This window comes from Salmo salar, chromosome ssa15 (genome assembly GCF_905237065.1).
Source record: "Salmo salar chromosome ssa15, Ssal_v3.1, whole genome shotgun sequence".
Lineage (NCBI taxonomy): Eukaryota > Metazoa > Chordata > Actinopteri > Salmoniformes > Salmonidae > Salmo > Salmo salar.
The window spans coordinates 94449156-94463029 of record NC_059456.1 but is presented as its reverse complement, the minus strand read 5'-3'; the positions used below and the strand labels follow the sequence as shown (position 1 = coordinate 94463029).

At 42.6% G+C, this 13874-nt stretch overlaps 2 protein-coding genes across 5 annotated transcripts in view; one reads left to right on the top strand and one right to left on the bottom strand.

Annotated features, from left to right (window-relative positions):
• Positions 1 to 9465, top strand: part of acv1b (Activin receptor type-1B) — a 32147-nt gene extending 22682 nt beyond the window's left edge. For 2 of the 4 annotated variants that reach the window (XM_045695173.1, XM_014147036.2), the window contains exons 2-10: positions 1920 to 2159; positions 2454 to 2583; positions 3056 to 3168; positions 3434 to 3664; positions 6120 to 6287; positions 6922 to 7108; positions 7207 to 7331; positions 7646 to 7776; positions 8017 to 9465. In XM_045695173.1, coding sequence (XP_045551129.1) covers positions 1920 to 2159; positions 2454 to 2583; positions 3056 to 3168; positions 3434 to 3664; positions 6120 to 6287; positions 6922 to 7108; positions 7207 to 7331; positions 7646 to 7776; positions 8017 to 8142 — 1451 coding nt within the window. In that variant the 3' untranslated portion in view covers positions 8143 to 9465. Of the gene's footprint in view, positions 1 to 1919; positions 2160 to 2453; positions 2584 to 3055; positions 3169 to 3433; positions 3665 to 6119; positions 7109 to 7206; positions 7332 to 7645; positions 7777 to 8016 lie in introns of all 4 variants that reach the window. The other 2 variants (XM_014147037.2, NM_001140568.1) reach the window with 2 other exon arrangements.
• Positions 9466 to 10296: 831 nt separating this feature from the next.
• LOC106572669 (histone-lysine N-methyltransferase 2D) overlaps positions 10297 to 13874 on the bottom strand; it is a 64254-nt gene continuing 60676 nt past the window's right edge. Inside the window, exons 48-50 of the mRNA XM_045696334.1 lie at positions 13716 to 13789; positions 13533 to 13641; positions 10297 to 13294 (exon numbers count right to left, since the gene is read on the bottom strand). Of these exons, the coding sequence (XP_045552290.1) occupies positions 13202 to 13294; positions 13533 to 13641; positions 13716 to 13789 (276 nt within the window). The 3' untranslated portion in view covers positions 10297 to 13201. The remainder of the gene's footprint in view (positions 13295 to 13532; positions 13642 to 13715; positions 13790 to 13874) is intronic.

The window sequence follows — 13874 nt, the reverse complement described above, 5'->3', positions numbered from 1 at the left end:
GGAATGCATGATGTTAAAACCGTTGGAGATGGACAGAAGGGTGTGTTCATAACAATTCAACAGTTTTACCTAGCAAATAGATTCAAGTTGGCTAAACTTGAAATATAAAGATTAGCAAGCTACTCAATAGCATGTGGTGAGTAAGGTAAAGTGTTGGTTTCATGAGCTGAAATAAAACATACAAGAAATGTTCCATACGGACAAACACTTATTATTTTGAGGGAGTGCGTAATTGGCATGCTAACTGCAGGAATATCCACCAGAGCCGTTGCCAGATAATTGAATGTTCATTTCTCTACTATAAGCCCCCTCCAACATCGTTTTAGAATTTGGCAGTACATCCAACTGGCCTCATAACCGCAGACCACGTGTAACCACGCCAGCCCAGGACCTCCACATCCGGCTTCCCCTGCGGGATGGTCTGAGACCAGACAGCAGATGAAACTGTGGGTTTGCACAACCCAATCATTTCTGCACAAACTGTCAGAAACCGTCTTAAAGAAGCTCATCTGCATGCTCGTCCTGACCAGAGTCTTGACCTGACTGCAGTTTGGCGTCGAAACTGACTTCTGTCGGCAAATGGTCACCTTCGATGGCCACTAGCATGCTGGAAAAGTGTGTTCTTCATGGATGAATTGTGATTTCAACTGTACCAGGCAGACGGCGTTGTGTGGGCGAGGGGTTTGATGTCAACGTGTGAACAGAGTGCCCTATGGTGGTGGAGTTATGCTAAGGGCAGGCATAAACTACGGACTACGAACACAATTGCATTTTATCGATGGCAATTTGAATGCACAGAGATACCGTGACGAGATCCTACGGCCCATTGTTGTGCCGTTCATCCACCACCATCACCTCATGTTTCAACATGATAATGCACGGCCCCATGTTGTAAGGATCGGTACACAATTCCTGGAAGCTGAAAATGTGTGTTATTCGATGGCCTGCATACTCACCAGACATATCACCCAATGAGCATGTTTTGGGTGCTCTGGATCGCCGTGTACGACACCGTGTTCCAGTTCCTACCAATGTCCAGCAATTTCGCACAGCCATTGAAGAGTGGGACAACAGGCCACAATCAACAGCCTGATCAGCTCTATATGAAGGAGATGTCGTGCTGCATGAGGCAAAAGGTTTTGGAATGAGATGTTGGACGAGCAGGCGTCCACATACTTATGGTCATGTATTGGATCTCACCAATAAGTAAAAAAAAAAAATATATATATATCTCGCCAATCCCTACCCGCCAGTGTTGTGATTGTATGTGATATTCACCTTTTTTTATTTCTCCTACCGGGCTGGCATCTATTTTTTGCTGTCTGATCTAGTGGAAATTGGGTCATGCGGCCAATGTAGAAATCGCGCTGTCATTTCCTGGTTGCTAAAATTCTACATTGTAAGCTCCCAGGACAGTGTCCTCTCCCTTCCTCTCCTCCATGTGTTTTGGGTTCATCTGCAGTGGTGGATCTGGTTTCAGCCTGGGCTGTCTGCACGAACCCCACTCCACTGGGTGTGTTGAGTCTATTCTGATTGGGACTATCCTGGGTAGTCCATTTAGATGGAATGTATGTTGTCTTTCTTAATTGTTGGTTTAGGATGCCCTCTGCTGGAAAAAATGTGGTCACTGCAGTAAGTCAATTGTTTTCCGCTTACGGACTGGACTGTAGGTTTATTGCTCAAGGCCATCAACGACAGTTCATCTCATTCTGTTCTGGAAATTTCTGAAGCTCTCTCCAATTAACTTCCATTTCTGTTATCTTGGTCTCTGATTCAAGCTCCCATGATCCTCCTCAGACCACAACGGAAATAAGTCTGACTTTGCAATACCGATCACAATTGTTTTTACTGACCAAATAAAAATCTTAATCAATTGGCAGTCTTTCTTTCTAACCTCCTTCCTCTCTCTTTTTCCCCAGCCCTGCGGTGTAACTGCACCAACTGTGCAAAGTCTGGTTATGAGTGTGAGACGGACGGGGCCTGTATGGCCTCCACCTCCTTCATCCAGGGGCATGAGCAGCATGTAAGGATCTGTATTACCAGAGACAGCCTTGTGCCCCCTGGCCAACCTTTCTACTGTCTGAGTGCCGAGGGACTGCTCAACACACACTGCTGCTACACTGACTACTGCAACAGCGTCGACCTCAAGGTCCCCTCCCGTGAGTAAAGCTGACGTTACACCAGCCGTGTATGTGCATTCCACCAGAATAACTTCCTGTCATCGTCTCCTTTATCTGCAGTCATTTGGGAGAACAGGACTGGTGAAGGCCACCCCCTTGTAGACATTCACCATGTTGCTTTTACCCCTCCAATGCTTTCATATCAGTGCAGATAAGGGAGAGGAGATGAAGGAGGAAGCCACTTTGGACTATTGAGATGCACCCTTTGTGTTTAGGTTAAACCGGAAAGATGGTAATACCACTACCCTGTTCTCAATGTCTCCCTCTCTCCAGTCCCTGTGAGCTCTGGTGGCCCCTGGGGGCCGGTGGAGCTTGTGGCTGTGATCGCAGGGCCAGTCTTCCTTCTGTGCATGCTGCTGCTGGTGGGACTGTTCCTGTTCCAACACCACCAGAGGGCCTACAGGTGGGTTGGCACTGTGTGATGGGAGGGCCCTACAGGTGGGTTGGCACTGTGTGATGGGAGGGCCCTACAGGTGGGTTGGCACTGTGTGATGGGAGGGCCCTACAGGTGGGTTGGCACTGTGTGATGGGAGGGCCCTACAGGTGGGTTGGCACTGTGTGATGGGAGGGCCCTACAGGTGGGTTGGCACTGTGTGATGGGAGGGCCCTACAGGTGGGTTGGCACTGTGTGATGGGAGGGCCCTACAGGTGGGTTGGCACTGTGTGATGGGAGGGCCCTACAGGTGGGTTGGCACTGTGTGATGGGAGGGCCCTACAGGTGGGCCAGTAGCTGGAAGGTTGCTAATTCAAGCTCTGAGTGGGAACTGACCTGGCAACTGGAGGGCTGCTGGTATCAGATCTGGGTGGGTTGAGATGACCAGAAGGTGCATTTCAGGTTCTGACCATAGAGACAATAAATCTCTCTTCTGGTACAGCCACAGGCAGAGGCTGGAGGTGGAGGACCCCTCCTGTGAACACCTCTACCTGGCCAAGGACAAGACCCTGCAGGACCTCATCTACGACATGTCCACCTCCGGGTCTGGTTCTGGTGAGTAGACTGAGCCTACACTGCATGAATAAAAGGTTCTAGATATGGAACTGCAAAGCATGCTTATTATTTTAGCAGTATCCTCTACCCTCTCCTGCAAGCAGAGGGTATATTACACTAGGTGTTACTGTTCAATGTTAAGAATATCCTTTAGCCATCTCCGTAAGGAATATAGTAGATGCATACAGGTTTGTATTTAGGTAAAAGCCAAATAGCCAGTAGTACCACTGATGCCATCTGCTCTTCTCTCTGCTTCCCCCTGCAGGCCTGCCCCTGTTTGTGCAGCGTACCGTGGCCAGGACCATTGTTTTGCAGGAGATCATAGGGAAAGGCCGCTTTGGAGAGGTGTGGCGGGGGAAGTGGCGTGGAGGAGACGTGGCGGTGAAGATCTTCTCTTCCCGGGAGGAGCGGTCGTGGTTCAGAGAGGCTGAGATCTACCAGACCGTCATGCTGCGACACGAGAACATTCTGGGATTCATTGCCGCCGACAATAAAGGTGAGCGTTCTCTCACCACACACACAATAGGGCAGGGTTTCCGTTGTAGCGCTGGGCATTTGAACGGCAGCATTTATTTACCAGACATTTTAGAAATGTACTGGAACCATATGCATTGCATGCGTCACCTGATTTTATTTATTATTTTACCTTTATATAACTAGGCAAGTCAGTTAAGAACATATTCTTATTTTCAATGACTTTCAATGATTCTTACCAAATTCTGATGCTGACTTTGAAGATGTAAGGATAATTGTTTACATTTACTTTTCCTCAGCCAGCAAGATGAGTAATGAACAGCAAAATGTATAGCCTATGTCAATCTATTATCCCCCATAGTAGAACAGTGTACCTATTCTATTGGTCAGCTTGTTGTTCTGTGCATGAAATAAATAGCCTATTCCAAATACTCTGAAACTGTTATGGGATGATAGATCCCAAATTCATACAACCAGTAGGCCAAGAAACAATGAGGCTGATACAACTAATCAGAACGTTTGGCTTAAGATGTTGATAAACTATTATTTCTTCACATTATAAGCGCAGCAATGTGCACAAAGCAGTAGGCTATGCGCGAATGTTCGTTCCATAATGCAATTAGCGGGAAACACTGTCAAAAGGGCACCGCACATGCGAGCGGTTTCATGTGACGGAGATTAAAATAACCGTTATAAATTTAGAAAGATGGGAGATCTAAAGATGCAACAACTAGCATGGGTTACTAATATGACTAGGTTTGTGCCTTTTGGCGATTTGAAAACCAAGAGAACGTGAAAGAAATAGGCTACTGGTTTCAATGGTATATGGAAATCATTCTAAAATAATTGCCTCTACAGTTCTATGGTTGGATTTAAATTTGAAGCAAGGTAAGACTTGCCTCATCTGAAGTAGGACGTTCAGGTTTCAAACAAATAAGTATATGTTTTCAGAAAAATAAAAACCAGATACCTTTACATAAATATTCAGACCGTTTGCTATGAGACTTGATATTGGGCTCCGGTGCCTCCTGTTTCCATTGATCATCCTTGATGTTTCTACAGCTTGATTGGAGTCCACCTGTGGTAAATTGAATTGATTGGACATGATTTGGAAAGGCACACACCTGTCCTATATAAGGTCCCACAGTTCACAGGGCATGTCAGAGCAAAAACCAAAGAATTGTCTGTAGAGCTCTGAGACAGGATTGTGTCGAGGCACAGATCTGTGGAAGGGTACCAAAACATTTCTGCAGCATTGAAAGTCCCCAAGAACACAGTGGCCTCTATCATTCTTAAATGGAAGAAGTTTGAAAGCACCAAGACTCTTCCTAGAGCTGGCCAAACTGAGCAATCAGGGCAAAAGGGCCTTGGTCAGTGAGGTGACCAAGAATCCAATGGTCACTCTGACAGAGTTCCTCTATGGAGATGGGAGAACCTTCCAGAAGGACAACCATCTCTGCAACAACACTCCATCAATCAGGCCTTTATGGTAGAGTCGCCAGACAGGAGCCACTCCTCAGTAAATGTGCATCTTAAAACAATACAAAAATTGCATACCGGAATTTCCGGACTATTAAGCGCACCTGAATATAAGCCGCACCCACTGAATTTAAAAATATATATTATTTTGAACATAAATAAGCCGCACATGTCTATAAGCCGCAGGTGCCTACCGGTACATTGAAACAAATAAACTTTACACAGGCTTTAACGAAACACGGCTTGTAACAAAAATAAATAGGCTTTAACGAAACACGGCTTGTAACAAAAATAAATAGGATTAAAGAAACACGGCTTGTAACAAAAAATAAAAAATTAGCAGTAAGCTTTAGTTGTCTTTTTGCACTGAGTCAATTCCTCACGCTGCTGTTTCCAACGTCTTATCATCGACTCATTAAGACCAAGCTCCCGTGCAGCAGCTCTATTTCCTTTTCCAACAGCCAGATCAATCGCCTTCAACTTGAAAGCTGCATCATATGCATTTCTCCGTGTCTTTGCCATGATGAGGGTGACAAAATGACTACCGTAATCAGAATGATGGGAAGTTTGAGAGCGCTCGATTTAATCTAAACAGTAAACCAAAAAGTTGTTTGACCTTAACCCGTTCGGCAATTTCATTGGTCTAATGAAAGCTTCATGCCGCCAAAAAACTGAGCATGTCACATGAATGTGTTTTTTTGGAGAGAAAAAAATTGAAAGCGGGAAAAATCCATATATTAGCCGCGTCATTGTTTAAGCCACAAGGTTCAAAGCCTGGTAAAAAAGTTGTGGCTTATAGTCCGGAATTTACGTTATGTATGTGTGTGTGTATTGTGGAACAAAATCGAGGCATGTGAATACTTTCTGACGGCACTGTATCTCTGGTGTTATGTAGGTGCATTTCATAATAGGGCACCTACTGGCTGTATTTGAATTTTTTTTATTGACCGTAAAATTCTCCTCTCTCCCTCCCTTCTGTCTCTGTGTCTTCTCTCCAGATAACGGCACATGGACTCAGCTGTGGCTGGTGTCAGACTACCACGAGCACGGCTCTCTGTTTGACTACCTGAACCACTACTCTGTTACCATCGAAGGCATGATCAAGCTGGCCCTGTCTGCTGCCAGCGGCCTGGCTCACCTGCACATGGAGATACTTGGAACGCAGGGTTAGCACAGCGGGGAGATGAATTATACGCACCATACACGTTCACTCAGCCCATACCTGTTTACATTCATAGACTAGGCCGCGTTCAGCAGTTTTGGAACATTCAGATAGAAATATGTTATGTTCAACAAACCGTCCTCTGACATGTAGAACAAGGAATCATGTTGGCTCTATTCATGCCATTTCTATCTGCAATGTTTGGCAACTGAACGTGGCCCAGGTAACCAGATCAATTGGTGGTTTAGCCAGCTCCTCTCTTGTTAAAATATTCCAGATATTTTTAACTGATTTAGTAAGGAAGTTAGCCTTGTCCGAGCCAGAACTGCTATATGTAAATATAAGGTATTCCAGATATTTGTTTTGCTGATTTTAATTACGTTTTTCATCACTTTACATGTTACACCCCTCACCATGGCCATAGCTTGCACCGATTGCCCTTGAATTTTGTAAGGATTCTCATTAGCTGAGGCCTTGACGACAGCTCATCTTCCTGGCGTCCAACACACAACTAAAAATACATTACATACAAAATACTTCACTGTTTACATAGTAGTAGACATTACAAACCTTTAACAAATAGACAGTACAGACATGAATTGACCTGGTTTAAATATTGTTTGCTCCCTCCATTCCAGTCTTCCAACTCGGTGTGTGTTCCTCTCTAGGCAAACCTGGCATCGCCCACCGTGATCTGAAGTCTAAGAACATTCTGGTGAAGAAGAATGGCATGTGTGCCATTGCTGACCTGGGGCTGGCAGTACGCCACGAGTCCATCTCTGATACTATAGACATCGCCCCTAACCAGCGCGTTGGCACCAAGCGGTACTGAGACCACTGGTTGCCCCATCTCACACACACACTTCTTTTCAATCTTTGAATTTGTTTTAAAACTAACTTTAATTCAATCCTGTCTGTTCCAGGTATATGGCTCCAGAGGTCCTGGAAGAGACCATCAACATGAAACACTTTGACTCATTTAAGTGTGCTGACATCTACGCCCTGGGGTTGGTTTACTGGGAGATCGCACGCCGCTGCAACACTGGAGGTAAGACACTGACTGGGTTTCAAGTCTTTCTTGGAGTCGTGTTGCACAGATGATCAAATCTCACAACGCCTGGAGAAGGTTTGTACGCGCTTGAGTGATTAAATGACAGACTGCATAGAATCACTGATCTTCAAATCATCTTGTGCCCCAAATAACTAGTCATTATGAGTTCAACATTAGGGATTCTGCACCACACCTTGCTCAAACCGATCCCTTCAAACACGCTGTAACTTCTCTCAGGAACCAGATTAATATGAACAAATGTTCTGATATGTGTTCATGAGGGACCTGGCTGCTCCTCTGCCCCCCTATAGGTATCCATGAAGAGTACCAGCTCCCCTACTTTGACCTGGTGCCCTCTGACCCTTCCATAGATGAGATGAGGAAGGTGGTGTGTGACCAGAGGCTGAGGCCTAACGTACCCAACTGGTGGCAGAGCTACGAGGTAATGAGAGGGCACAAATACAAAACACCTCTGGACAGAAACATCGCATTTTGTTGACTTGCTGGACAGAAACATTGTTTGTTGACTTGCTGGACAGAAACATTGTTTGTTGACTTAAGTTATTGCATTTGACTGAGCGTTTAAATGTAGATATGGTGGAATCGTTTGACATTTCCTTTGTGTGTGTGTAGTTGGTTGATTGCGTGTTGACCGACTCGAACCCTCTCTCTTCTCCTCCAGTCTCTGCGTGTGATGGGTAAGATCATGAGGGAATGCTGGTACTCTAACGGAGCGGCCCGCCTCACGGCTCTACGCATCAAGAAGACCCTGGCTCAGCTCAGTGTCGAAGAGGACATCAAGATGTAAGCTCAGTGAGGGATGGACGGCAGAGCCATGTAGCTCGCTGGAGACTCACAACTACAGAAGACATGAATTGTGTCCCAAAGGGCACCCTATTCCCAGTGTAGTGCTCTACTTTTGACCAGGGCCTATAGAGCTCTGGGCAATAGTAGTGTACTATATATGCACTAGAGTGCCATTTGGGACCAGGCACAGAGGACTGACACTACACAGGGAAAGAAAGGACTGAGACCAAATCCTGCCAGTTAAGAAGCCACTCTCCAAGTTGTGACAAGGCCTACCTCAACTTTTTATCCAAAACTACTGAGAAATTCCCTTCTGCCCCTTCTCTCTTCCTCCCTTTGTTCTCCTTCACCATGTTATCCCACCCTCCTCTCCTTCCCTTTTCACCTCACTACAACACTACCGCTGTTAATACTACCATTATTATCAGTACAAACTGCCCTGTTCAGTGTGTTCTGAGGCAGGAATTATTACTATTGTACAGTGACAGGAATTTTGTTTTTTTAAATTTAAAAAAATACATCTTAAGAAAAACAAGATTTCCCTTCAACGGACTAGCCTACATCCTGAAAACTCATTGATGTGACTTCATGCCCACATTTTTAAGTTAGAATATTGTGTTATAACTTTTGTTTTCATGGCAATGTATTGCTTTTGCATGTGGGAGAGTAGCACAAGCACTGTTTTTGTCCCCAGCCCACCATATAAGGCAGGAAAGTCACTTCTATAGGCATGTCCCAATATACATTAGCAGAGTAGACTGCAGCCATTCCTATACTGCTTTCAGAAGCCTGGAATAGCCTGTAGTTTATTGGACAACATTTCTCATTGGTCATTTAACATTGCGTTTTTATTTAAACCAATGTAGTTCTGCTACTTGAATACTCCACAAAAAACATGTTGCACTCAGTCTGACTCACTCCTCCTTGTACGTGACTCCTACATGGATCTAATTTTACATTAGCTCCAGTTTTCTTTATTTAAATGTTTTAAATCTGGCAGGGATGTTTTTTAAGGGTTTTATTTATTTGTTAATAGTTGTATTATTTCATATTTTGATGAATACACTGTGATATGAGATGAGGAAGCCAGTGTCTCAGCCATCACAAAGATGTTATAAATCATCTTTGATTAAGTTAGCTGGGGTAGCTCCAACCTCTAACTACCGGCTTTCACATGTTCATTTTAACAAAATGGCCTCATTTCACCTGTGGGTAGTGCTAGTGGCCAATACACTGGGCAAACAAGAGGCAATGAAAATACTGTTTTATTATAGACACTACTGATGGATCTGTTTTGATTTGTATATAAACATCTGTTTTCTCATTGGTGTGGTCATTTTTCAGTGGTACTTTCAGTTTCTCTGAGATGCAGAACTCAAAGGAAAGCTTGTCGCGGAGCAAGACACTGTCCTTTCTTGGGTTGTAGCCATCTATTTTTCCCTTTTATTGACACTGGAATAGTTAGTTTTGATCGAACGAGGAAAGAATAGGTTGGATGTGCATTATATAATGGTTATTAGGCTCTCTGAAACAGGACATGTTCTGATAGTCCCTTGTTCTGCCCCTGAGCAAGGCAATTAACCCACTGTTCCCTGGGCGCCGAAGACGTGGATGTCAGTTATGGCAGACCCCGGCACCTCTGATTCAGTGGGGTTGGGTTAAATGTGGTAGACACATTTCAGTTGAACAACTGACTAGGTATCCCCCTTGTTCTGCATGCTGTCTTAACACTGGGACCTCCATCTTTTCGGAGGTAAAGATGCATTCTATTTGTTTCTCATTTTGATATAGGGCGTACCAGTAAATGTATGTTGCTGGTACTATAATATTGGAAAGGATTATACCACTGATTTAAGTACTTTGGGGTCAATCCTGGTATTTCATGAGCTTTGAGGAACAAATGGTTGTCAATAGAACCTAATGTCATATTCCTGTCCATATTTTGGTGTGTAATGGGAATTAGTTTTATCAAACATCCTGTTCATACTGTATACACCGTCAATATTTCAAAAACAATGTTAAACCAATCTTTTCTGGAATAGTTTCTTAATTTGAGTCAGTCACTTAGATTTAGCCTACTTTAACTTCAGAACCTATTACGTCTCATTCTAATCTCAAGTTGCATTTGTTTTATAAAAAATATTAAGTTCCAAGATTATATTTAAAATGCATTTTATTTTCCTTTACAAGAAAAAAAAGCAGAAAGAAATGGGGAAAGCTGTATTGAAAGAGATGCAACCTCTGCCGTCGTCCCAAAAAAATGTACAATTCAAAATTATATTCATACAAAACATGCCACAAACTTCTTTTTTAATATTCCCTAAAAGCGCTGCTGTAACAAACATTTTTAAAAAGTAGGTTAGGTAAAAAAATGTTTTTTTGCAATCTTTATTTAAATCATAAGATATTCAAGAAATGATTTAGGCTGAAATCCAGTGAGCAGCAAAATGTCTCATGGTCTTTCCTTGAAATATAAACATACCAAGAAAAAAATAGCAATCACTTCCTCATACAGCTTTTAGAGAATTACTCCATTAGAGTGCAATTCATTCTCAGGTACGGAAGTACGGGGTTCACTTTTAATATTTAGTCATGACATACAGGCCGAGTAGCAGTTTTCACAAGATATACCAACACATTCACTTCTATAGGGAAGATAAAAATAAAACACCAATCATATTTAATAACTAATATCTCAGTCAAGGAAGAATTTAAGATTTTCCATTTACTTATAATCCAATGACGACCAAGGTAGAGATAGGTTTTGGTAAAACGACAAACAGTAGCATAAATAAAAACAAAATGTTATGCACCGTTGTACTCCTTTTACACAGTAAGTGATTTCTCATGTAATAATCATGACAACTTTCCATAATGGATCAACTTTCGACATTTATTTCACCCGTGGCTTCTCGTCCAAGTCATTGGAGAAGACCAGCCGTGTCCACATAACTATTTTAAGAAACTGTCTTTGAAATCTTATAGCAAAAAACGCTAATAGAAAAACAGGTAAATGCAAAAACACTGGTTCATATACATAAAGATATTACATAGTTTGCTATTTATATATATATATATACACAGCTTAATCTCTCATAAAATGATATCCAGTGGTAGATTTTTTAAATCAACTTTATTTCTCTACAATTTTAGATTTTTATTGATTAAAAAGGGGTTGATAGAGTTCATTGCCCCCTATAGTATATAATATACAGTTTGTACACTTTTGCATTTTTCTTACGTGAGGTCAAGATAGAGTACAAGTAGAAGGGAGACGTCGTCATGGAGACTTCAGAACCCCCACACACTTTAAAGATTTACTTTGTTATTAATTTACTTTCATAAAAAAAGAAAAATGCCCTTTTTTTTTAATTTTTTTTTACAAGTCTTCCCCTGCCATTTCTTCCAGTATAGAAGACCGTACTACCACTAGAAAACCACAATACAGGGACCTTTATAAATACACCTAGCTGTGGTGTGGTTAGACAGGCAGGGCCAGGCAGAGAAAGACTCACTACAGTAAAGTTTACAACAGTCCACTACATGATAAAGAGAGGAAGAGGCTAGATTCATGGTTGATGTCATTCGAGAAAAGAAAAGATCAAAATGCAGATGGGATTTGAAGGACTAAAAGGTGAAAAACAAATGGGATAGTAGTCTAGTCTTGCATCATTACCAGCAAGCTTTCTGCTTAATGTGTGACTTAAAGGCATTAAGCAGCAAGCGTACATTACATTTCCTTCACTCATTAGTTAGTTGGACTTGATCGTCTTGCCAAAGACTTGTTCAATTAGCGGTGTGATCCTGCTTCACTTTACATACTGAAGCTGTGTAAGCAACAATCATTCACACCAATCTCTCCCTCAGTCCTCAGCAACACAAGCGTGACTGTTATTGTGTCAATTCCCACACGCAGAGAATGGAAAAACAATAAAAGTAGATACATGATGATCAGGAATCATTTAAAGACACCTGTTAAGCTTGTGATTGATCTTAATGCGATGGCTTAACCAATAAATGGTCATAGAATTCCTTCTGTATACATTATTAATTAATAATAGGATTGTTGGCTCATTATTGTAAAATGATCATCAGCATAGAACAGAGAACAAACCTGCTGTTAGTTAAAGTTTCCCTGCTTGTCCGAAAAGGCTATATACTATTAGCCTAATGAAAACAACATTCTCTCCCCCCTCCACAGTAGCAGTTAACAGTATTTATACAAGTAAGCAGTCACTTCCCACTAGATTAATGAGGTAGACTGGGGGTCCAACTAACCCACCTTTAAACACCTGTCTTTCTGTCTGGAGCCACAGGTCAACTTTTCTAGTATCTGACATCTTTCTCTTCTGCCTCTCAACGATACATAGTTCTTCTCTACACACTCAGAGCCACTGTCTTCAGGATTGTCTAGCTAGCCAATAATATCTACGTTGGGAAGTCAATCTTCACCAATGACGATGGGAACATGTATTTTCCTTGGGGGGTAGGAAGGGGGGAGTGCAGGAGGAGGATAGGTCTGCCTTTTAAAAAAATGCATTAGTTATTTCTTAGTACTTAAAATGGCTTCTTTCTTCAAAGCTCAAGGTAAGGTCTGCCCTAAGAGAGTATTGATATCACATAGAATCTGAACATTTGGTAGATGTGGAGAGGATTGTATTCCATCCATAGTTATTGAAGGGGGAGCAATAGGTAGATAGGTAGAGGAAAGAGTTGCTTTTGGCAGAGGACAGAGTTCATCCACAAAAAGACTGTCCCATCATTCGGCTGGATGTCAATAGAGGTGGTTTGTTTGCTTTTATATCCATAACGCTCTTCAAACCTTTGGCTACAGGTGTGAATGCAAACGTCTTAGTCTTTTATTGTTTTGGAGGTCAGTTTTCCCTCCTCGTTCGTCAGCTTATGAACAGCTTACGAACAGCTTATGAACTGGGTAGTAGTAGTAGCTGTAAATATTCTAAAGGCTTTGGCGCAGCAGTAGTGTTCTGGCACCCGGGAGAAAGAAGGAACTCTTTCTCATTCCATCCATCTTTTTTTCCTCTCCATTTCTCCCAGTTAGTTTAGTTCATCCACTTTCGGCAATTCCAGGCTCCGCAGTGGCAAGGGATCTTGTGCTGATCGTCCTCAAAGTCAAACTGATAGTCGTACGTCAGCTAAGAGAAGAAACAGACAAGGTCAATAACATGTATTCATAAAATCTGGTTTAGTTGTGCAAACATGCTTTACAGTAACACAACCAAGACCACCTAAAGAGCCAGTTAAGACTTAAACAACTTTAAATCAGTGAAGGAAACTGTATACTATGTACACAGTGGTACAAAAACGGTACACTGCGTATGTACAAAAGCTATAAATGGACATGCAGATGGTGACCAGGGCTCTGTGTGTCACCTCTTCTCCCTTGGGGATCCTGCGACTGGAGATGATGATGATCTTGTCCTCTTTGTCAAACGTCACCACCTCGGCAACACAGTTGGGCGCACAGGAGTGGTTCACATAGCTGAAGAGGAAAACAGAGGGTGAGACAGGGACAAACAAACATAATATGAAAGAGAAAATAGACCCAACACTTACCGAGCAGGGCCGCCGGTCAGAGTGGCATCGATCACATGCTCGTTATTGGTGCGGAACATGTAGATCCCACGGTTCTAGAAGAAAAGAAACAGGAAGAGAGGTCATATAAACATTTCCGATCCACTGATACCTTATGGACAAAGATATCACAACCTTTGT